At 46.5% G+C, this 25756-nt stretch overlaps 1 protein-coding gene across 3 annotated transcripts in view; it reads right to left on the minus strand.

Annotated features, from left to right (window-relative positions):
• APBA1 (amyloid beta precursor protein binding family A member 1) overlaps positions 1–25756 on the minus strand; it is a 196024-nt gene that overhangs the window by 22019 nt on the left and 148249 nt on the right. For all 3 annotated transcript variants that reach the window (XM_036021734.1, XM_036021735.1, XM_028529944.2), the window contains exons 3-5: positions 14806–14901; positions 10451–10490; positions 6969–7114 (exon numbers count right to left, since the gene is read on the minus strand). In XM_036021734.1, coding sequence (XP_035877627.1) covers positions 6969–7114; positions 10451–10490; positions 14806–14901 — 282 coding nt within the window. The remainder of the gene's footprint in view (positions 1–6968; positions 7115–10450; positions 10491–14805; positions 14902–25756) is intronic.

The following is a 25756-nucleotide window of genomic DNA, read 5'->3' on the forward strand; positions in this document are numbered from 1 at the left end:
TTTTACCGCTATGCTGGAAGGTACACACATATTCAAGATATTTATGTCTTCCTATTAAATTGATCTTTTATTGTTTTCCCTGTTTATCTCTAGTAATAATTCTTGCCTTAAATTGGTGTAGTGTTAATATGGCCTACACCCAATTAGAAATGAATGTAATGTTCCCCTCTTTTCTCGTATGGAAAAGCATAGTTAATGAAAGAAGGGATTCTGGGGTTGACTGTCTGAAACTGAATCTTGGCTCTGCTACCTAACTAGCTGTGTGATTTGGAATAAGCAACTTAACATCTCTGTGCCTCAGTTAACTATGCATCAAATGAAGATAAAATAGTATCTATCTCGGGCTGTTCTATGGATAAAATAAAATGTATGCAAAGCTCTTAGGACAGTGCCTGGTACATTAGAAGCACTATATTTGTGTTTGCTCGTACATGATTATAATTTACCTATATCAGGATGCAATTTCTTGGCTTTTTCCGGACTCCCTATACACTCAAAGACCTTGTACAAGAGATGGTGGGTCGATGGCTGAACCAGAAGGTGGGGGCTGGGTGGAAGGAGGCCTGCTTTCTCCTGTCCCTGGGTACTCACCTGGTAGGAAAGCTCTCTTGCACTCAGCAGCACAACTTTATCTCGTTAACGACTAAGGTGCCTTGTCTGTACTACCTCATTGCAGAAAAACAAAGCTGCATGAGCCTGCCATCCAAGCACCTAATAGCTCATCTCTGCTACGCCCAGGAATCTAGGGCAGCCCGGTCCTGCACAGCCACCCCACAGCTTCTAGGGGTGGTCAGCGTGAAGAGCATGCTCTGGAAAAATCCACAGGCAGCAACTGCAAGTGCTACCCAGACTGATGCACATGACAGATGGCAGGAATACTTCCTCCCCCGAGGAGCAGCCCTGTGCCGATGCCACGCCACACCACAGGTTCCTTTGTGGAACCGGGGAGCTCTGCCAGAGGAAGTTCTGACCTGCACCGTCAACATCCCAGGGCAGATGACGGCTGTCAGACCCTAATGTTTGTCTGTTTTCTACCACGGACCCTGAAACAACATGGTATGAAATGACATGGCAGTACTATAAGAATTTCCATTGTTGTTGATACCCAAACCTAACAGCTATTGGTTCAAAATGCTTCACCCAGAAAACACTGATCTGAAAGGGCCCTTTCAAAGGAAAATAAGTCTGCCACCAATACGATGCCCAAATTGTTTTGTTTTGTTTTTGTTTTTGTTTTTTTTTCTAGAACTGGTGACGAGGAAAAGGATCCACATGGCAGACTTGAGTTTCATAAACACTCTGAAATAATATTTATGAAGTTAAAAATATGTTGTGTACTTAGAAGAATACCATCTTAAAATCACTTATGATATTCAAGTGCCCTGGAACAAATTATAACGTAAAATTTAGACATAACTTTAGAAGTGCTGATGGGGTTGGGGCCAGAATGAGAAATAGGAGTGGCAGAGACAGGTCGACGGGAACCACAAGGCCAGCATCATCTTAACACAAGGAATGGCAACATCCATCTAAATCCTTGCATTTCACTGGACTGATTATGGCTTAACTCCCAGCAGGCTACGTGCAAGGGCAGAAGCTATGCCACCGTCTGTCCAATCACTTGATCCACGATGTGTCTGGAGTGTTAACTGTGGCTAAACCCTCTGGGTTATGCACACCGGATCCTCCTGACTATTCCAGCTTTTCTCCCCCTGCTGACAGTGCCCTGCTACGTGCTGCGCAACTGTAGATGCAAAAGCTTACAACAACCCTGTGAGGCAGGCACGACATTATCCTCCTCTTCCAGAAGAGGAAACTGAGGCACAGAGAGGCTAATTAACTTGACCAAGGTCACACAGCTGCTAAGTGGCAGGACAGAGGTTCAGACTTGGAAGTCTCATTTTACACTCCAAATTGCTAGTTGTGTGATTTGGGCAACTTTTTCATCAATAAACTTCTCTGCCTAAAAACATGGCGTCAGTAACACCTCCCTCACAGGACCCCCCAGCCCTCCATTCTGGGAGTGTCAGTGGCCTTCTTATGAATCACAGACTTCTGCAAGTCAGATGGGAAACCACGTAGCTGAGACAAAGCTAGACTGATGGAAATTTTAATTCTACAATTAAATAATAACGTTTGACCTTTAAAGAAAATCTTTCCATAAACCAACAGAAAAATCTGATCTTTTGGAACAGGCTAGTGAAGGCAGGTATAAGAAGATTATTTGATAATGAATGATCCTTACAAAAATGCATGGACCCAAAAATGTCAAAACACCATTTGTGAGCTAATAACATGAGCATCACAAATGTAGAAACAATGGAGACATATACACCACATTCTGCGTGGACATGAAGCAGTTACAAAGGCTCAGGTAGCTCTCAGCAGGTCCCCCACCTCCGGCTGAAGCGCAGAGCTGGAGGGGAACGGGGTGCAGTGAAGGATGGAGATGGAGTGGAAGGAGAGGAAGACACGTGAACTGGCTGCCCCGGCCCCAGGTCCGCTTCTCTAACAGGGTCCAGGCGTCATTGCCACACTGTGTGTGTGTGTGTGTGTGTTTGTGTATGTAGGGCCTCTACCCAGTGCATTGTGGGTTCTGACAGCACACAGAGCAAAGCTCTCTCCAGAAGTTTCTCCCAGGTGTGTTACAGGGGATCCCAGCAGCAAGCCTGTAACAGGCATCACCACACAGTGGTAACACACGTCTGTTCAAATAGCTACGGGGGCTTCTGGCGCAGCGATGTGAATTAAGTCTCCTCACTACAGGACTTCTTAGAGCCTCCAACAGGGAAACACTGGTGGAAAATATCCAACAAAATCTATTTTTTAGGGTTTCTTGAGCTTATTTGCCGACAGAACCCTACCCGTGAGAAGCGCTCAGCCTGACTGGAAGGCCACAGAGCACAGTGGAAGAACAGATGCCCCACGACACTGGGTGGTCTAGCCTTCTCTGAGATGGGGGTTCCCAAATGGGGGTGTCCACCAGAATCTCTGCAGGGCTCGTGAAAACACAGACTCCTGGGCCCTACGCCCCACGAGTTTCTGACTAAGGCAGGGCCTGAGAATCTGCATTTGTATCTAGTTCCCAGGAGCTGCTGCCGCTGCTGGTCCAGGGATGCAACTTTGAGAATCCTTGTTCTACTGCATTCCTATGTTATACGGGGGCTTTGGGGCAGGATATTATTTCTCTTCCAAAATGATGGACAACAAAGACAGAAAGGAAAGGTTAGGGAGGGTCCAAAGATGATTTAAAAAGTTTTCCAAAAAAAATGGCAGGTGTCTTCTAATTATGCTACTCCATTCAGATGCACCTTATTCCTTATATTCTGATAGCTGGAAAAGCCTCTTAACTGCCCACTCCGCAGCCTGCCTTGCGTCACTGTTACTTCAATACTCGTTTACTCCCTTATTTGACTGCATGTATCTAAGGTCAAGGACTGAAAGGACAGAATCGTGGCTCATTTCTATCTCCTAAGATACCTATCAAAGGGTCTGCATAGAAACCGTTTGCTTTCTGAGCCAAATTCCTTTGTCTTCTTTTCACATTAAGTAGCAAATACCTGTCTAAACCACAACTCCAAATTCTCTCCCCATGTCAAATACATCTGTAAATTCTTTGTTAAATTAAGAAAAATCATAATTCTTAGGACTCCAGATGTAAATCCAGTATCAATATTCAAGTCTAACATCTGGTTAGTGCTGTGTGAGTGACAGACACCACAACCACTGAGCAGACAGCAATGAAAGACTGCCTTAGAATGGAAACCCATGCTTCAGGATTAGTGTTCGCTCACAGACAAAGCGCCACCAACACCAGGGCCGGCCTCAGGCATCCTCAGGGTCCAACAGAGGAAGCGGGCAGAGGAAAGGGAGGGGAGGGGCACGCTGGGGCCACTGCAGGGAGGAGGGGAGGAAGAAGGAACTGGAGGTGAAAGGAGGAAATTCCTCTGCCTTTGTTTGGGTGACAGCGCCAATGCAGAAATTACTCACTTGTTTGTGGTGAGGTTATTGCTAATAAACAGATTTCCAAATACATCCAGAGCTTTCCTGTCTCCCTTCCTTTCTGGATGGACACTATAAAATCTGTCGCCTCATTCTGCTCTGTATTTCTCTAGGGGCGGCCTAGAAAACTCATTTTGAAAGCTCAGCCTGTCTTTAGGAAAAAGCGTGGCACCACCTCCCTCAGAGAAAGGTGTCTCCTAGCCACCTGCGGGCACCACGGTGCACGCACCCCTTGAGACCATCCGGACTGATCTGCAGAGATGCTTTGGCTACCCACCCCCTTCCCTTCTGCAGGTGATAGAGTCTCTCTGCATACTCCTAAAACAGTAACTTTCTGGGAGGGGGTGCAGAAATGCAACCGTCTCCACTCACAGTTTGAAAGAGACAGGAACCTAAACAACAAAACAAAGAAACAAGCAAAATATAACCAAAGACACTGAAATAGAGGACAGGCTGACAGTGACCACAGGGGAGAGAAGAGGGAATTTCAGGGGACATTGGGAAGGGTTCATGGGAACAAACTTAAAGGACACATGGACAAAAACTAGGGGGAGGGTGGTAATGGGAGGGAAGTGGGGAGGGTTGGGAGGGGTGGTGGATTGGGAGTAAAAGGGAGAAAACTGTATTTGAACAATGATTAAAATAAAAAAAAGAAAGAATTCAGGCTTGGTGTAAAGGCAAGCAATCCAACGTGCATTTCAATGGATATAAAGGGAACACAAAGCAGACAGTATTTAATGACAGGCAACAGCTCCTTCAGATGCACAGAAGCACACTGAGTCATGATACCTACAAATAAAACATAGTCATTTAATCTCTCTCTCTCTCTCTGCCTGCACCCTGCCATGACCTCTCCGGGCGGCTTCTCCAGGACCTTCTCCAGGACCTATAGCAACTTCTCTAAATTCCTCCTGTGGTCTTTTGCTCGCCATCTGGCATCCTGGGGCTCAACTTAACAAGTGTTAATTGAACAAAATTGTAACACCCTGTGTTTGGTAACTGTGGGACCTGAGGAGTCCGATCTCTGACCCCAAAGCCCTAGTTTTTAAAGTTCACTGCTCCGGATGACAGGAGACGGGACAGTCAGTGCCTGAGAAGCAGCTCGTTCCCTCCGAGAGCTTTCTGTCCTTGCTTTGAAGGCTGTGCCTGGGAGATCCTAAAGAAAGAACAGTGGAAGATCTGGCAGCATCAGCACCACCTCTTTATCATCAGGGGTGGCAGTGCAGAGAAATTAGGCTGAGCTTGGATGAGCAGGTCAACAGGAACCTGATGCTCTACCGGCAGAATTACTGAGGCTGAAAGATCAGGCAGGTACGAGGGTGAAGCTGACCTGTTTCTGTGGAGCTGTTGGGCTGGGAACCGTGGGGTAAGGTACGTCTCCGTGGTAGGGGGTGGGACTTCCTTTGAAGGAAGAGGACTTCCCACTGTCAATCATCCTGGGAAAGGCTAATTTAGGGGAGAAGACATGAATATCACAGCAGGGGACCTGGTGGCCGCAGGGTCTCTGAGGCACAGATAAGGTTTGGGCTGCCCAGATGAAGTGGTGAAGCGGGTCTCTGGCACATGGATGAAACCAGTAGGTCTCTGCCAGTAATCTTGACTTTGGTTTACCCTTGATGCAACTGTAAATTACTCTCTAGTTTACACATCCCAATTCCCAAAATTTCAGTAGTATTATCAAAAGTTGCGGCATAGGCTTACTCTACTGTGACGGATAGTTAGGGAAGGGCCAGGTACACCCCGCACATTCACTGGCTTAATTCATCTCCTGTTTGAGCTGCTGAGTTTGAGGGTCAGGATCACCCCTTATGAACTGCCATCTCCCCTCCCTCCCAAGTCCTTGCACAGCCTTGAACATGTAAGTGCTCAAGAAATACTTTTTCCTTCACTGAGGGATCAAGGACTCTCAGTAACTGCCTTCTAACTGTGCGTCTTTCTCATGCCACCATGCCACACAGACACCAGGATGAAACTTGTGTGTGAGCGAGAAGATCTAAGAAAGTGAATGGTTTCTCAAGGAGAGAGTTGATCTTGGCCAGTTGAAATGGGATCAAACCAGTTCTGCAGAGCCCTAACCTGCCCCGCCCTGCTGGAAACACCTGGTGTGGGCTTTCACCAGCGACGCCCTCCCCGTGGCTCCGGAGTGGCTGCCAGGGGCTCTGGGGGCGGGGTCACTTCATGATACTTGAGTGACAAGATGACACTTGAAGTGTCTCTGTGGTCCTGGGGTTTGTCCGTAACTGTAGGCGGTATTGGCTTTGTGGTGGAGATTCTAGAGCTATGCATTTCCACAGGATCAAATCAGTTCTGGCTGGTTCAAGCTAGTTATGAATGATTTAAACTAGATGAAAGTGGTTCTTCCTGGATCAAACAGGCTCACTCCTTTTAAATATTGGTAGAACAGATTCAAACAGGTTATGACTGACTCAACCTAGTCTAAACTGGGTTAGCCCGGCTCAGCCTGGCCAGGCTAGGTCTGATCAAGTGGTTCGTCTGCCTTGATGCAATCCAGTTCAGTTCAGCTTGAACAGGACCAGCCCGTTCGACCACAGTGGGGCCTAGTTTGAACCGCGCTGTAACAGGGATGCTGACGTCACGGGTCTCTAGCTGTCGGTGGAAATACGGTGACACACTTCTCACATTAGAGAAAACACTCAAAATGGTATCATTCCTCATCATATCAACTTGTCAAAGTTCATGATCATATGTGTTTTTTCTCAATACTGGCCATTATGAACAACCCAAATATACAGTATTTATACATTAGGATGCCTGTACACATTGGAAATCTTTTTCTCTTCTGTTCAGAACTGTTGGCAGGTACATGTATAAGCACTGCCTGCAACATCGCCCCAATCCACTCTCCTCTAAACTCGGGACTAGGTATGTGAGGTATAGGGACCACCGTGGCCAGCTTGGGTACCCCCACCTCTGCCCTCCGCCCCGCAGAGCACACCGTCCCTCACCTTGATCCTGCTCACTGCTTCCTGGGCCTGCATCATGCGCACGTTTTTGGAGGGCGTTTTGTCTGAGAGCAGCTGGGTGGAGCCAAGGTAATTGGCAGCAAAAATGATTCCATCGATCAAGTCTTCAGGGTCACAAGGTCCGGGAACTGTAACACACAGACACAGTGGTGAGTGAGGCCGCCCTGGGGAGGGTCTGCCAAATCCCCAGCATACCATCCCTCCCCCACTGCCCACCCCCCGGGCCCAGGGGCCGTTTGGGAGACCCCGCGCAGCCGCACCGACCTGCTAGTCTAAGGCATCTGTGTCTGCCTCCACTCAGCCCTTGTCTTCCAACAGTAGCAACAATTTTTTCTTAGAGTAACTTACTTCACTCAGGCCATTTACTGAGAGAAATGATGTGAATATTTATGTAAATACAACACGTGAAATGTTTTGATGAAGGATGTTGCTTCTCCTGTTACACTGGGCGCTCTCTGGGGACAAGGACCATGTCACGGTTACCTTTGGCTCTCCAGTGTCCAGTCCACATCTGTCACCCAGTGGGCATCAAATACACGCTTGCCTGACAAATGGTGAGGTGAGCAGTTCCTTAACTTGCCCCCATTCACAGCTCCCCCTCTTCGTTTTATCCATGAAGGGGGAAATACACTTTATAAATCTCAAAAGTGAGATGCTTGTTCCAGAATGTCTGGTTCCCGTGAGAGCCTCTGGCCCCAGGTCCAGCCGACAGTTGACACCACCCCAGAGCTGTGGTCTCACACTGATGACCTCATAACTGGAAGTTCCCGACCTGCGTGTGCATACTGATCAGTGCCAAGGGAAATGGGAATTTCTGTTTCATCAATCAGCCTTTTAGTCAAAGCTTAGTTTTAAATGTTGAAAGTGGAGGTGCCTGAGTCTAACCATCATTGCCTGTAAGCACCACCGGAGTTAAAACATGTGTGGGACTAACACACAACTAACTTTATGACAGACGCACTAAGAAAGGCATTCTAATTCTGCAGTGAGCACGTGTCTTTTCTTCGGCTTGAATGCCGCATTTTAACCCACAGTTAGTAAACCTCAGGGTCTTTAAGTAGAGGCCTTGAAATGGACACAATTTTCTTTTTCCTTTCAGAGAGCTAGCCTGAAATGGTTTTAATTTTTATCCTTAAATGTGGAACTCATCTTGACTTTAAACAGCTGCTTTCCATGGTAAGCTACTTACTTACCAGGGTACAGATTTAAAAAAATCTATTCATTTTTACCCCCAAAACCAAGGTGGCAGTTGAAACAAAGAAATTAACAATGTTTTAGGAAATGTCTTCACAAAGCATGTGTATAGTAATTAAATGAGAAAGCCTGTTATTTGTCTTATCCTTGGTCTTTCCAGGAACGACTTCGAGACAGCCAGTGAGTGGTGCACAGCCATGCCGGCTGCCACTGCATCCCGTGGACTTACATTCTTCCCTGCAGCCGTGTGCTCCTCACCCCAAAACCTTTACACGTGTGAGGCGAATTCAGGCTATTTACAATATACAGTTTAGCTGTAAGGGAAGCAGTAGCCTAACTAAAATAACACACGGACAAGTTGGGACCCACCCTGCGCTTGGTAAAATGTGAAAGTTCCTCAGTTTTCTATGTCAAATTCCTGGAAGTCCAATGTCACTTAAACACACACATTTCTGCCAATCAGTACCGGGGGGAAAGATCTCACGTGTGATGGGATAGTAACTTTGAAAAATGTTCCATTTATTTGTGGAAATAATGAATGTCAAAGAAAGGTGAAAATTAACTGCCTCTTTACAGCACTCCCAGTAGTGTGCTCGATTCATCTCTGACTCAGCCTGACTCACTGAGAAGGACCCCCGAGCCCCCGTGAGCTGGATGTGCAGCTATGTTCCAGAGCAACCCGAATAACAGTTACGTGGCTGTGTGAACGCCAAGCAGCCAAGAGACAGAAATACTGGATCCAAACAAATTATACATTTGTGGTATGATCTGATGCCCTTTATCCTCCCGGGAAAATGATTATAATCAAATGTCACTGTCACTCTCTCGCACCCAGAAAAAAAGGACCCTAATTTCATACGTTCATTTTAGGCTCAGGTGTTAAGAGTATTATTAAGTTAAGAAAATTGAAGCCATAATGTTCCTAGGTTAAGGAAGTGCAGGTGTGACTCTGGCCTCTTAGCGATTTCTTTTCCAGGGAGGCCTTTGTGGTGCTCTGCAAGGGAACAATCGCACACACTCCATACATAGCTTCACCCTCGTGCTAGTGCGAAGCCTGGAGGACTGGATGTGAGGAAGAGCGAGTTTCCAAACTTCCAATAACTCCCTGAGGTGCTCTCGTGGAATTCTGGAGCTTCTCAGAAATGGCACAGATAATTTACAGGTTACTCAAGAGCGAAACCCGAGTAACAGAACCTCACCTATGAGCACATTTTGGGCTTCAGACCTGAACATTCAAAGAGGTTTCATTCCCAGGCAGTAGAACACACCAACTGCCTACTCACAGAATCCAAAGGCCAGAGATGACCTCAAAGTGATGCCTGGGTGTTTTCTGGCCCCGGGAAATCTTCCTTCGAGGAAATGACAACCCACCCTACTGGAGAGAGCACCTGCCATCCGCCTGGTAGAGAATCAGTGTGTCTTCTAGCTAAGGGGTGTCTTTGTGCGAATGAGAAGTCGGCACTCCGGTGGAGCGGCCCAGCCTCAAACCTGGGATGCCCAGGGTGGGTGAGTTCTGGCCCTAGGAGGCCTCCTGAGTAAGTCTCCTTGCACAGTGAATAGCCTGCATGGCCACTCGAGGCAGCCCTGCACAGAATACAGGGAGGATGGTGGTGCCGACTGTCAGGTCACAGCCTGGCTCAGCTATTTGCCGGCTGCGCGATCTTGGGACAGATGCTCAGCCCTTTGATGCCCCCGTCCTCTGGTACATAACACAGGGATAATGATAAAACCCACTTTAGGAGGCTGATGTGAGCATTCGGTTAATCTCGACATGGAATGTGCTTAGAATAGTACATGGCAAAAATTAAGAGTTTAATAAATGTTTCTATTACTGGCCCATCCAAGCAAGAGAGAAGAACTATTAGGAAGGTCTTTTTCTTTTTTAAGTGAAATTTTAAGGACCAAAATTTCTCCTGCTTAGCTAAAGCTTATTCCCACTTAAATAGTCCTTGATGGATGCCAGAGGTGGACTAGGGAAAAGGTAGGAAGACTTGGGTTTCGGATCCAGTCTGATCATTGCCAAGCTAGGCAAAGCCCCCACCCCAGCTCCGCTTCTGAAGGACAGAATCGGCAAAGGCCAGGGGGAGGATCTTGGAGAGGCTCACAGCTGTTGTCCTTTTAGTCTGAGATTCTCAGACTGCTTAGACTGTGAGTTAACTAGCTCTGTGGCCTTTCTTCTCCACCGTCTTCCGGCGCAGTGCTTCAAATACTCAAAATGATAAAAGATTCATGAATGACTCAGTGCTCAATACGTCTTTTTCGGTTCTTACCTTCAACGTAGGTTGGGAAGGAAGCCAAGCTTTTTCTTGACTGTAATTAAGACAAAGAGGTTTCAAAAAGGGCAATGCGTGATGACAAATGCATTAACACAACCATTCATGCAACATACCAAATAAATACATCACTGGTGGCAGATATTAACCAGCTGTCAACCATTTTTGGTTACAGAAGCGAAGTGTAAATAAACATATGCATCTCTTATTAAAGGTTACCCAACACTCAGGACCACCCATTCATGTTTTAGGTAATCTGAAAACCCAACATTCCACAGAAAGATGTCTGTCAGCCTAAAAAATATCCCATAAACCAAAATTCGTAATCCATAATAGCCATAAAAGGTCTCAATTTTTGTTCTTAAGAATCTGTGTTTCTAAGCAAAAACTGCTGATTAATGAAAGCACCAACATAATTATGTGTTGAAGTTAAGAATTCCCTTGGAGAACGTTATTTCACACTAGGTCTCTGCTGTAGTGATCTCTCACAGCGCTAAAAATATCTGCTAGAGTTTTATCTCTTCATCTCTTACAGGTTTATTTTAGTTAAAAATTCCATTATACATGCAATTATCATGTGTTACCTTAAAATAAGAACACAACAAACAAAGGATTAAATTAAAAACCCTGTATTTTTTGTATATTAAGTACCCTTAATTTGTATATTAAGTAACAATTTGGAGCAACGATCAGCCTTCCAAAAGCACCATCGTAAGGGGATGTGACCAAATGGAAACCTTCTAGAACCTGACTGGATAGCACCTTAAATGCTAGCTCTCCGAGGAGCAACACTTACCAGTTGGTTCCTTCCACAAGTGCACATCCTAGAAATAACTCTGGGTGGCATAAGAGTAGGAAACTCATTCCCGCTTCCACCAGGAATGGAGTGTGTAACTGGTCTGTCTGGGGCAGGACGATGTGACCATTGCAGGGGAGTGGGGAGCTAATGTCAAAGACACGAGTCCCTAAAATGGGCAAAACTATGGCAGGCATGGCCAAGGGTCATCCTCAGAAAGCCTGAAGATTTTCATTGCTCAGAACCTACCAGGGGTTGGGTGATCATTTAAATGTGTGCCTTTTAGGAAAAGAGTGTCTAGTGGAGCACAGCTGATCATCAGGTGGACTTGAATTGAGGGGACCTTCTGGGGTGCCTGGGGGACTGCAAGGGCGAAGCGCCCTGCACGAGGGCTGGGATGTCAAGGGGAACCCTGCCCTATCGTGGTACTTCACACTGAAGTGCTCTTCACTTGGAAGATGGGAATGGCAAAGGGACGATTCATTAGTTGACTTGCACAAAATTCTAAAAAATAGTAGTGTCAATTGTTACGTGAAAACTTGGGGGCAGTGGGGACACTTCGGTTTAGGACTCTCACTCAGTTCAGGACAACGACAAGAACTCAACACTGATCACACCATCACTGCCAGGCAACCTGCTGGTGACCCGCTGCGGGGGTGCTCCCTGGGATGAAGTGCTTCCTCATGGCGAAGAGGGTGGGTTTCTGCTTTCAAAAAGGATCACCTTCCAAGAAACTACAGACACAAGTCCGCAAGGAATAAAAGTTTATTGGCTGCTGATGCATTTCATGGAAGAATGAACACCAAATGAAAGCCAAGATATAGGGATAAGAGGAAAGAGAAATCCAATTTCAATAGCGTTTTACATTAATCTTACTGTCTATTTATCCAAATGAGAAGATGGGCCCAGGTGAGATCCAATAGCCAAGTCTGCTTAATTTCGGTTGGTTTAAAGAAAAACACTCCTGAACTTCAGGGCACGCAGGCAGAAGCCAGCTTCTTTATAAGGGCTCCCAATGTCCACATTATCATTCCCTAACCATCTCTCTCTCCTTGTCTTCAGCTGCTAAGGGTCTGCGGTAGTAAGAATTTACTTTCTTTAATCAAAATGGTTACGCCTCCAAATATCTCCAAGAAGCGGATTCAGGTTTTCTTGGCCATTAGGGTACTTTTCTGCATGCTACTTTCAAGGACAGTGTCCTGATTTTAATGGAAACTACAGAAGAATTACTTCAGTAGAACTCTCTAAAAACTGCTGCTTTATTTAGAGCTACAATGGAGGGCATTTGATGCATTTGCATCTTCCCTATTCATGAGCTCCTGACTGGCTTTCTTTAGACTCTGGGGTAGTAAATTTTTGATTTTTTTAAAAAGAGTTTTGTGAAATGAAAGAATTTCTAATTATTGCACACAAAGAGGATTTTCATCATTATTTCTAAGGATATATAGAAATGTGCCAAATCCTGTAGGAACTTAGAAGCTAACAAATTTGTCTTGCTTATTATAGCTGATGAATAATCAAATGTTGAATATCCAGATGCCTGATTAGCCCTTTATTTTCTCATATGTGGGCAGAGATGAACATTTGTTAATCCTTAATATTAAAATTATAAAACTACATTCAGGAAGATAAAAGCCAAAATATTTGGAATTTTCCGCGAGGCCGCACTACCTACAGGCAGAGCCTGGAACAATGACGTGTTGTACAAGCGACCTTGTCCGTGCAGCGTGTGCCCTGCAGGCACTTCTCACCCCAGGGACGGTAGATCCTGGTGTTAGCAGCCTGGGCCCATGGGTGTTCTGGGTTCAAATCCTTGTCCCACCAGTTGTGAGCCCTGGGACCTCAGATAACTTATTCAACCTCTCAGCTTCCTCAACCAATACATAGGACATAGAAGAACAGAATTCAATGAGACACTATCTGTGGTTTGCTTGGCCTGGTGCCTGAACACTGTGAATGCTCAAGGAACGGTAACTCACTGCTGTTACTATGATCACCGTGGCTGTCACTCTTTTCTCCTTGCCATTTGTTCTCACCTCTCCATGTGCTGTGAGGGACGGACAAGGCACGGCTGTGGGGTGCAGGGGCAGCAGAAGCTGTGACCCCATCAGTCCCCAGGCCTGTGGCCTGAGGACTGAGACCAGAGGAGGACAAAGTGAACTTCAAATCTGAATTCTGATGTTGTTGTTTCTGGGGAGGTTCCCCTTATGTTTGTTTGCTTTAATATGAACAAATAAAAAAAATATACTTCTCCCTTATATGGCTGTTTAATGGCAGATGTAAGTGTATTTAATGGCAGATGTAAATGCATTTGATGATACTTTAAATTTCAGCTAAGGCTCCCTTTAGTAGTAATCTGCCACTCAGGTTAAAATGGAGATTGCTTTTTCCATTGCTGTTTAACATAAAATTATTAGCACGGCGGGAGGAAATGAGCCATCCCTCATGTGGTTCACCTCCCTAACACATGTCTCCAGGGTCGATTAGGCAGTGTCTACATTTAGAGCAAGTTGGGCCCACACACACAGTGTGACGCAGGCCAGTATTTACCTGATGCTAGTTTATAAAAAGGTGGGGGTGGCAGTTAGTCGGGTGTCAACAGATGATGGTGCTGGAGAAGGCGGTGACTTCCCTCAGGGGAAAACGCCTGCCCTTTTACCCTGGAGTGCTCAGTGGGAGCAAGCAGCACGTTCTTGCTCACGTGGTCTCTGCCCAACCAGCCTGGCCTCCCTAAGAGGGGATACTTCAGGGCTGCTTGGTCCAGGAGTCCCTTCCCGCACGTGGCTATTTTAGTTAATTAAAGTGGACTAAAACAAAAAATTCAGGTCTTCAGCCCCACCTGCCACGTGATGGGGGAGGGCTTGCTGGTCACACGTGGCTGGTGACGACTGTGGAGGCCAGGACCAGGGCAAACCTTTGCAGGGCTGCTGCTGGTTCTCAGAACAGCACTGCTGTGGAGAGTGGGGGGGAGCTCACCAGGTGCGCTGCTGGACAGCAGGTGTGAACTGGACCCACCGCTAAACTGGGACAAGTGACCACCCTGTCATCATGAAAGAGATTTTACTCGAGCCTAAGATAAGTGGACATCTTAAAAAAATTCAACCCATTTCCCAAACCACGCAGCAACTGCAAGCCCACGGTACCTGAGGCCTGTAACACCATGAGGAAGGACGCTGCTACAGAGAGCTTTTGGTGGCTGGTGGCCAGCAGCGTCCAAGGGAACTGCCAGAGTTGGTGGCGATGTTCTGGGATGGCCCCGTCCAAAACAGCAGCCACCAGTCACGTGTGGCCCCGGAGGACTGGGAATGTGGCCAGTGTGCCTGAGGGAGTGAGCTTTGCATTTCACATATCAATTGAAATAGACATCTGTGGCTAGTAGCTACCAAATTGGATGTCACGGCTTTAATCACTGAATTACATGCTGGAGACAACGGAATTTTCCTCCCCAGGGGACTCTGGGGCAGAAGCTCCGTGGGAGGCTGGAGAAGGCGTGAACCAGAATCAGAATGGAAGAAAACGGCTGACGGCTTTTGGAAGGAAACGGCGCCCTACCTACCTCTTTGTTCGTGGAGTTGTCCGTGGGGTCACTGGGATGAAGGGGTGTGCTTGAGGACTCCGCGCCCAGGGGCGAGGCGCTGCCTGGAGAGGGAGACTGGAACACAGCAAGGGAACACACCGTGAGAACCCGAGGGACCGGGGAGCACCGGCCTTCGGGCCGCGACCAAGCGAGCGCAGAGGGGAGGGCCGCACACAGCCCACCCGCCAGTGCAGCGGAGGGGACGCCTCTTTGGAAAGCACTTGCCAAATGTTTACAGAAGGTCTGGGTCAGTCAGGTTTTAAGTTCCTGCCATACTTTGAAGGACGCCCTTAGCGCTCCGCTCCCCCCACCCCCACCACTTAAGGTCAAGTGTTCAAATACAGCAGAAGCTGAATGTCAAACTTGAAGCTCCAGATGAAAAAGATACTGGTGATACACAAATGTTTGTGTTTTAAAATTTTTTTTCTTTTTGAAGGATACAATGGCTTTGGGTACAAAATGTCATATAATATCACCTGCCCAAGAATATCTGAGTGCAAAAGAAAAAATTACAACACATATTTTTAAAGAGGCAGCTGGGATTGATTTTCATGACCGGAAACTGCACCACCTGTGTTTTCCTAGTCAGTCCAGATTTCAAATATCTTTTCTGATTTAAACCACAGGCCACTGAAAATTCTGAGAAGTTTCAGCATCCGAACACTATTACCATGGCTGCTCCTAGAGAAGTTCAAAAAATTCTGTTACAGGATATATTTAAAGCAATACTACTTCTGGGCATTTATCCAAAGAAAACAAAAAAACCTGAAATAAAAAAGATACAGGCACCCCCTGTTCACTGCAGCATCGCTCACAACAGCTGAGATGTGGCAGCGCCCGGATGCCTATCGGTTGGTCTGCAGACGGACCAAGAAGATGGGGTGCACATGCACGCGGTGGAGTACCACTCAGCCAGACATAAAGAAGAATGAGATGCTGACACTGGTGACAAAATGAATGAGCCCGAGGGCACTGTGCTAAGTGAAATATGTCGGACAGAAAAAGAAATACTATATGGCTTCACTTCTACATAGAATCTAAAAAACAAAACAAATGAACAAACAAAACAAGACAGAAACAAATGCACAGATACAGAGAACAAATGGACAGCTGCCAGAGGGCAGGAGGGTAGAGGGGAGGGGTGGGTGGAAAAGGGAAAGGGATTAAGAAATGCAAACTTGCATTTATAAAATCAGTCACCGAGACACAACGTACAGTACAGGGAGCACAGTCAGCAGTATCGCAATAACCACGTACGGTGGTGGATGGTCACTACAGTTGGTTACGGTGCTCCTCCCTTTGTAAGGCATGTAAACGTCTAGTCACTGTTTTACAATGGAAACTAATACACTATGTCAAGTATGATTTTAAAATGTAAAAACATCTTAAATGAATAAAACAAGCCTTAGAAAAATAGGGTTCCGGAGCATGGCCCCCATTGGGAGTGTGACCGCCTCAGTGCTGGGCTTGGGCCCCTCGCACAGGCAGCCCCACTGGAAGCACAAATTCCAGGCCGGTGCCTGACACACAGCACGGGTTCCACAAACACGGGTTGAATAAACGACAAAGCAAGCAAGCACTGGGATGGGACTAATCCAGGCTCTGGAAGCCCTCCCTAGCCGGTACCTGTACATTTCTGAATGCTCGTGAAATCTTGGGAGGAGAAGGGAATCTTCAGGTGAGCCACAAGGATGCTTACGGATTCTGCAGCGATGGTCCTCTGGGGTAAGACTGTGCTGCTTCACAGTTTGTGGGTAATGGTCGACAGGGGACACAAAACAGAACCCACACAAGGATCTATCCTCTGAGGAACTGTGGGGATGTGAATAAAGGCAGGTGAGTCCTGGGAAAAAGAAGCAAAGTAACAGTAATGGATCCTTGCATCTCATCTGATCTCATGGGACTGGCCCCCTTGGGGTAGCTGAGGCACAGACATCAGTAGAACACCTGTGTGTGGAAAGCAAGCATGTCCCACAAAGCAATGGTGCCGGGGGGGGGGCACATTAGTACCTAAGGGGGACCTCAGTGAGCAGTCTGTGAAATCATAAAAACCAAATCTTTCCAAAAAGTCTGAATTACAAGAAACACAGAGGCACCAGATGAATTGTAAGAGGATGTGGGGAAATGCAGAAGTCTCCCCACTGAGACGCTGGACGGTCCTGGCCTATTGCTGTGAGGCCTGGGTTTGTTTCCCATGAGTCCACATTCCCGGTTGTGAGCAGGGCTGTGCAGACCTCGGAGTCTCTGAGACTTCCACAGGCAGAAAGCAGCTGCTGTGCAGTAAAGCCAAGACTGAGAGCAGACATACAGCACCCCAGGCCCCGCAGGCACCGGGTGCAAGAAAATAGCCCTGTGTGACTTCAAAATGAAACACAGAATGTTTCATTTGGCACGGAAGAGAGTTGGCGGTTACCTGCTGAGTTAGCACTATGTTCGGCCTCCTCAAAATCTGTGTAGTGAAGTCTTCATGAGAATTTAATGCCTTCAGAATTTCCCAATTTTTCAAGTTTGAAGAGCTGCCTTAGACATTTATGCTTCTCTGTTTCCCCCCAAGCACTCTTCCCTCTCACAAAGACTGTAAGGGTCCAGTCCCTGGGAAAGCCAGTGCAGCTGACTTTTTCTTTAATTACTTGCTTTGAAAGGTGGTGTGACACATTCATTTAAAATAAAAACCACTCTCCAAAAGACTCCCACAGTTCCTATTTCTTTAACTCTTTTCTGTTGCAAATCCTCTAAAAATGGATTCTTTGGAACGTGGGCACCAGGTCACCTCAGGGTGACCTGAGAAGACAGGTCATTGGAACAGTACACTGGGGTGTGGAAGAGGCAGGTCAGACCCGCAGTAAGGCTTGGTGACCAGTGCTGGCACCAGAGTCAGAATGGGCGCCCATCAGAGAACCCTGGAGAAGGGGCACAAATGCAAGTGTGGGGGGCACTGCCCTCTCTGAGGCTCCCATGGGACCCACACCAACCTTAACCAGGCCCGCTTCCCCTTGACACTCAGTGCTCCAGCCCTCTGCACTGGAGCAATTCGAAAGCACTCATCTTGCCGAAACTTTCATGGTACCTTCTCTCTGGCTGGTATGTGCCAGGTTTTGTGATCATCTGTTTCTGTGTGTATCTGCCCTCCCCCGAGAGCACTTTGACAGGCAGCTTGTCTTATTCATCTTTATAATCCAAGTGCCCAGCCTGGAGTCTCACAAATGGCAGGCACTCAGTAAACATTTACTGAAAAATGATTTCAATGGAGTTCACAGCTTCACCACGTTTTCCAAATTGCACAGAAAGCAGATCAGCCACTACTCTCCTTAGTTTTTAGTGGTCAATGGCAAGTCCTCTTCTGAGATAGCACCCCCATGCTGTTACCTGTAGAATGTTAAATGTGCCTTTAGAATTCGAGAGATGGCCTTTGACTACGAAGATCCTGACCTTAGTGAGCCAGCAAAGCACTTCTGAAAGCAGAAAGCAGTCCCAGAACGAGAGAGGACCCACCTAGTGGAGGCCTACTGCTCACCACACCATTGCTGACAAAGTCAAGGTGGACAAAGGCCTTTCGAGCAAACACAGCCTCAGTGGAGCCTAAACAAAGGTGTTAGTACCAACACACCTCACATATCTGCTTTAAAAGCCTTTGCCCCTTACCTCCAACTTCTGCCTTGCTGCTCTCAAACATGGAGAGAAAACCAGAAATTGGATAATAGTTTTTACTTCCAGAGAATGTGTTAGAAGTAAAATTTAACCACTGAAGTATGATACAAAATAAACATTAGTATTGCATGTGTCTTTGTCTGGACTCTCAGGCCTTCTGGGTTGCTAGGTCAATATTCAATCTTTGGGAGGTGGGACCAACCGTGAGAAGCAAGTGTGGGCTCAGAAATTCACCAAGGTGAGTGCCACATGGGACGAGCAGGAGAGGTGGTGTCCAAGGATGACTCAACAACTCCTTGTTTTAAGTAATTGTAGGAGCTTTCCTTAAGCTTGTCTTCTACAGTGTATTCTAGCAGATTCTCTACAGCTCTGATCTAAATTTGCCGTGGCAGCTCTGAAGTCTCCCCAGGCAGAGTTATCTGCCTTAAGGCTTGGGTTCTCCAACACCAGGATGAGAGATGGATAGCTCTTAGATCACAGGTGGCTGAAGGGTGCAGAAGCATCCAAAGGGTAAGGTGATCTTTCATTTAAATTCTGACTGAACATCTCCTGGGGCCAAACACTCTATTGCTGCTGGCAGGGAAGAGATGAGTAGCTGAAGGAACTTTCAGGCTATCTTTGTGGGGGGAGAAGAGAAGAGCAACACACCAGTGCCTACTGTTTATCCCTCCAACAGACATTTCAGTGCATATCTGTGTTCCCGACACCGGGCCAGAAACAAAGAGGGAAGAGATGTTGTGGTCCTGCCCTCCACCCCTTTCTAGGCAATGGGAGGAGGGAGACCTGTGAAGGCAGGGCTGCGGCAGGTGGCCGGGACACTGATCTGTCAGTGGGGACACGGGGTTGGGAGGGGGCAACCCTGCAGGAGGGGAGGGGTGTGTATCAGGCAATGCTTCATGCAAAAGTGACAACTTTTGCTGAATCCTGAAAACGGCAGTATTCATGGAGTAGTATTCATGGCATAGGGTAGAGGGGGAAGGCACTGGAAACAGAATCAGGTGGAAGCACAGCTGCACAGGGAAGTGAGAAACGAGCTGAAGAACAGGCCAGAAGCCAGAGACCGCAGCTCTGCTTGAGGACAGGCCGCCCCTGCTCTGCCCAGGGGCTGTTTAGAGTCATCAGCCCAGGGTCGTCCCTGAAGAAGCAGAAGCACACTCCAGCCAGTTCTGAGGACTGGAGTCTCCAGTCAGCAGACTGGAAGGGGTAAAAGGTCGTCACTTTCACTCTTTCCTCTCCCTTAACCCTCTCCCACCCGTGGGCATCTGCCGAAGAGAAGATTACGGGAAAAGTGGATGGGATGACAGTGAGGATACCTCCAACCAGAGGCAGAGGGACCCTGGCTCTTCCCAAATGGAGGGTGTCCTTTCCAGAAAGACCTAAGGACTGAGGCAGGACTGAGATCTAAGCTGTCTTTGGAAAGGTATACACGGACCTTGAAAGCCTTTTGGAGGAATTCTAGTCAAAAGACACAAAAATGTGAGTTCTACCCGGCCCACTCATTCATGTATTTAACACTGAAGTGTTGCGGATGCCTGAGGAAGCCCCGGTCCCTGCCTGCACCCGCCTGCACCCGGGGAGCTCCTGGCCCAGCAGATGAGACAGAGCTGGAAACACATGCAGGGTTGTCCTCTGTAAGCTCTGGTCACTGTCTAAGCAAAAGTCCCAAGAACACAAGAACAGCCACCAAAGAGCTGGCTGCTCACAATGTCAGTGTCCACCTCAACCGTCCTCCTCCCCAAACACGCGCCTCTCCCTGGTCCGTGTCTCTGTCAGCTGGTCTCTCTTGACTGTCGGGGCCATCTGGCATTCCAAGGCAAAAACAATACTCCCCAAACAGCAAACATATTGCAGAGAAGTGCAAATATTGCAAAAATAAATATAAAGCAGAATTTTATAATGCTGAAGAAGGAAAAGTTGGAGAGCTGCTCAAACCAGCTACTGATAATCAGAGTTGGAGTTACAGCAGTTAACAATAAAGAAGAGAAAAATGGAAAGAACGGCGATGTTACAAGTGCTTTAGAAGAGAGCAAGTAATTAAGAGAGGCCCTTGGAAAACTGAGTCAGATCTTAAATATTTTTGCTGAACTGGTTCTTTGTGATTGAAAGGACGCCTTCTGATCATGCTGCAAAAATTACTGTGAACTAAGATGACTATTCTATTATATGATTGAATGCCTTTTTTTGAAAAAAAAAAAAAAGAGACCACTCCCCAAATCAAAACATATTCTCTGTTCTAGATTTCATACAGAGTTAGAATGATAACCTACATATTGCCAGTCAAAAGATAAACTAAGCAGCTTATGTTTATAACTTTTAGTATTATTTTCCAAGGTAAAGTTCTAATCAAATCCCTGCTTCCCCATACTTACTTTGAAATCTCAGTCCTCATTTTCAGTGAATTAATTTTAAAATAGCCTTCTGAAAGTACACTAATGCAGTGATTCTTTAAAACATTCCTGCCCCCTGTGGTTAAAATGCAACATGACAGCTGCTGTAACAGGCAGCACCAGAGAGCAGCGGGGAGGAGAGAGGCTGTGCAGCCGCGTGGCTGGGCCAGGGCAGGCTTGCGGTGGAGGGGGAGACAAAGAAGCCTTTCCTACCACAAGGCCCAGGACTTGGAAGGCCTGGAACAAAGCCTGTTGGTTGGCAGAAGTAAAAATTAAAAAATCAACTAATTCCTAAGACACTGGATCTAGTCTTTAAAGCCACCATGATCTGGCTTTCCAGTATTAGGGTCCTTTTTCAAAAGTTACTGTGATTCTAGGGAACCAAAGTTACATTCCTCTATTGGAAAAAAAACTGTGATAAAATTTTAATTTTATATTGTGGCAGAACAAGTGAAACTGTAACTCAGGTTTCAGGACAGTGCAGTGGTTAAGTGCCCAGTGTCTGGCCCACCAGAGTCTGAGTCCTGGCTCGACCACTCGTGGCTCTGACCCTGAGAACCAGGGAAACAGTTACTACCCACCCCCTGGGGCTGCCGTGGGGGCGGGGGGTGTCACTGGTGACAACATGCACAGGGATCAGCTCAGTGCCTGGGCACGTGGAAAGCACAGAACCAACAATTGGTAAGTCTTTTAAGATTCCAACAGTTACAAAAATTGCTTCACCCCTTTGGGAGAATGCTCACAACAGAAATTCACACCCATGGGGATGTTTTCTTTATCTCATCTTCTTGTTTCCTTTCTTATTAAAATTGTATTCACGGATAAAATTAAAAAGCACACAAAGGGCTCTATAAAATCATACCACAAAGACTCTAAATTAATTTATAAGCCCCAAGGGTCTTGCTGGTACATTGGGAAAATGGCTTATTCCGAGCTAAGGGCAGTGCACGCAGTGGGTGTACGCAGTTGCTGTCCCGGCCGCTGCCTGCCACTCGAGACAGCGTTCTGGAATGCGGGTGGTGAGACTGTTACAGCGATGGATTGACAAAGGAGAACCTGCATAGGCACTTGTTCTAGTATGAACTTGTGACATGGCATGTATGCCTGTGACACACCACTTTAGGTCACCCGGTTAAAGACCCCAGCCAGCTCTAGCCAACCTTGATGAGTTCAGTACAGGTTGGTCCCTTTCCTCCAAGGAAACTCAGTGACAAACCTTTCACTGCAATAAAGAGTAAGAAAAAATAATTTTAAAAATTACCCAGTTTTACCAAGTCTATCTGGGACTGAATTATTATGGCAATTTCACCTATATGGAAAAACTCACAGAACCTGATTAAGGTACTTTGCATTTTTTTAAAGTCAGTAACCAGCCCCAACATACTACACGAGACCCGAGCACCAAGAGCCCAGGATCCTTCCTCACCCGGGTTATCGACTGCGTGTTTCTGACTCCTGGAATTCACACATGGAAACCCTAACCCTCAGTGGGACGGTATCAGGAGGTAGGGCCTCTGGGAGGGAACTGGTTTAAGAGGGTGGAGCCCTCACGATGGGGTTGGTGCTCTTATAGGATACAGGGGAGAACTTGCTTCCTTTCTTGCTGCTCTGGGAGGACACGGCAAGAAGATGGCCATCTGCAAACCAGGAAGAGGGTCCTCGCCAGAAGCTGACCATGCTGGACCCTGACCTCAGACCCCCCAGGCACCAGAACTGTGAGAAACAAATTTCTGTTATTGAGGCCATCCACTCTATAGTATCTTATTACAGCAGCCCAAACTGACAGCCAGAGACTTCACATTAAGTACCTATTAATTGTCACTTTTCCATAGTTTTTACAAGCTCTGAGCAAACCATTCCTTTCTTCATAACCATTAGTGGTTCCCTTTTGCTCACAGAATAAATCGTAGACTCTTTACCTTGGCACCGAAGGCACTCCAGGGTGTGGTCTCAGTTTCTTGACCATTTTTGCCCTTCCAGTTCTCACTCTCCATTGTCAAGCCCAACGGAACTCCTTTCTGTTCCCTGGACACAACCTGAGAGTTTCTGCTCAGTGCTTTTGTTTATGCTTCTTTGGACCCTACCTGCCCACGAGCCTCCGCAAGCCCATTTCAAACGTTACTTCCTCCATGAAGCCTTTCCAATTCTTAGGTGAAAGGAATCTGTCCCCTTGGAGAATTGCTCGTATGTTATCTGTATCATTCGTATGATGTATCACTTTTCCTTTGTAGTTTAGAACAGCATCATAATACTATATAATATTTATAATATATATTAATTATGCTATTTTAACAAGCACCATTAAAGGCAGGATTTATGATTAATTTACATGCTTTCTTCTCCAAGTGCTTAGTACAGGAATCCCCATGAAATACACCACAGGAGTTCAGTAAGTGTGTTGAAGACACGGGAGTGCCCGTACCAACAACACTTCATGCCGGGGGAAAGAAAACACAAGACAGGTTCGTGCACGGAGCAGGTTCTGAACACGCGCAGCGCTGTGCGTGGTGCTCACATGAGTGTTTGTACTCACATGTAGCTCAGGGTCCTCTTCACTGGTTCTTTTTTTAAATGCAAATGTTCAATAACAGCATTATTTATTTTTTAGGTATTAATGTAGTTTTAAAAAGATTTTATTTATTTATTTTTAGAGAGAGGGGAAGGGAGGGAGAAGGAGAGGGAGAGAAACACTGTCGTGAGAGGTAAACCTTGATCAGCTGCCTCTCACACGAGCCCCAACTGGGGACCTAACCTGCAACCCAGGCATGTGCCTCGACTGGGAATCAAACTGGTGACTTTTTAGTTTGCAGTATGATGCCCAACTAACGGAGCCACACTGGTCAGGGCTAATGTGTTTTTTCTCTCAGTATTATTTTAGATTGGTTTCAGGTATGCAGCAGAGTGGTTAGACAATCACATGCTTTACACAGTGGTCCCCGATTGTTTCCAGTACCTCACTAGACCACACAGACTCACTGTAGTGTCATTGACTATATTCCCCGTGCTGTACTTTACGTCCCATGACTGTTTTGTAACTGCCCATCTGTGCCTTTTAGTCCCTTCACCTCTTTCACCCAGTCCCCCAACCCCTCTCCTCTCTGGCAACCACCAAATTTCTGTCTGTGTCTATGAGCCTGTTTTGATTTTGTTTATTCATTCATTTTGTCCTCCAGACTCCACATAACAGTGAAGTCATATGGTATTTTTCTTTCAATAACTGACTTATTTCACTGAGCATCACACCCTCTTGGTCCGTCCATGCAGCGGCCCGTGGTGGGATCCTCTGTACTCACTCTTGATCTCGCTTTGCCTCCCTCCTTTGGAAGACACTGCTTGCAAATCGTGCCTCCTCGTGTGACCAGAAAAGCAGTGTGGACACAGGAGGAACAAGCCTTCTCAAAGGTGGCATTTCATAGGGACTACAATCTAGCACTTGCTCAAGTCCTTCTTAGCCTGAACATCCTGGTTCCGTTCCCTGCTCTGCATGGAATTTCACGGGGTGGTTAGCCAGGGAAGACCATGGAACATACTCCAGTTCTCGGGTAAACTTCTCCTTTGGGACCGTGTGAGGCTTCTCCAGTTCTGGTGTCCTCAAGTAGCTTTCTCCCTGTGCATACTGGTTTATCCAGTTTTGTCCTTTTTATAAATTAAATATGCATTGTTTAACTCACTGATCTTAGTTGTTTAAATTAACTTTATTCCATCTTAGAATTATTTTTAAAAACCCCAAATATATGATTAGCTTCGTCTTGCTCCAAGATGTTTGTGCTTCTGAAAATTGAAACTGCTTAAAAAATCCGTAATTATTTGCTTTCAATTCAAACTACATTATCAATGCACATTTGTATTTCTTTAATGTGGAGAAGTAGGAAAGTGAATATAGGCATTGTAGGGGCATAATTATGTTACTAAAATGATAATAGCCTGGGACTAATGGAGTGTTTCATATATACGTTTATAATGAATTCAATTAACACTAACAGAACATCTGAGGTAACTGTCAGTTAAAATATTCTAGCTCTCTCCATTCTCTCTTGTCCCACAGGGAGAGTGGTCCCGTTCCCAGGCCAGGTCCGTTAAACCCACGGAGGGGAGGGCTGTAGCATGAGGCCCCGGACCACCTTGAACCTCAGAGAGAGCCTGGCAGGGCAGCAATCTCCTCCAAGAGAGGGTGCTTTCATTGTTGGGGTGCCATACAGCTAATTCATTTTATCACCGTTGAAAGGGCTCCAGGCTTATGAAGCCACATTCTCAAGGGCAACAAACAAGCAAATAAATGAGGGCAACACACACAAATAAAGTCGACTGGTTAACTATGAACCAGAGTCATCACTGTAAGGTGAGAGGACTAGTTCAACAAAGCTGATCCATAAACACGGGTTATCTTGGCTGCTTTGAAACAGCCTCTCAGTATTTATTTGAGATGCATTACAACTGGTGACGGACAAACGAGGGCGTCTGTTACTCATTTCCCCCTCTAGGCCCATTCAGTTCCTGAGGATCTTCCTGCACCTTCATTCCCAGGCCACCTGACCTGGGACCAGTGAGGGGAAAAACCAAAGTCACTTAGTTTGTATTAAGAGATGCAAGCTGTTTGCTGTAATAACGCATCACCAGCTAAGAACAAATAAGGAGGGCTTTCGACGTGCCGGGCACTGTGCAGGGTACATTACGCCCATCGCCTCGTGTACTAGCAAAGCAGTTTCTGACGTGCCAGGCACTGGCCTTCATGCATTCTCATTAGCACTGTGGAAGCAAAAGACACAATACAGAGCAAGAAACTGGAGGCTACAGGGCCCAGAGTAACTCACTTATCAGACGACAGAGAGTAAGCACCCGATGCTGCTGAGGGGAAGTGAAGGGCATGACATCTTTCTAAGTGATCATGACCTTGT

The sequence above is a fragment of the Phyllostomus discolor genome, chromosome 3 (assembly GCF_004126475.2).
Source record: "Phyllostomus discolor isolate MPI-MPIP mPhyDis1 chromosome 3, mPhyDis1.pri.v3, whole genome shotgun sequence".
Taxonomy (NCBI): Eukaryota; Metazoa; Chordata; class Mammalia; order Chiroptera; family Phyllostomidae; genus Phyllostomus; species Phyllostomus discolor.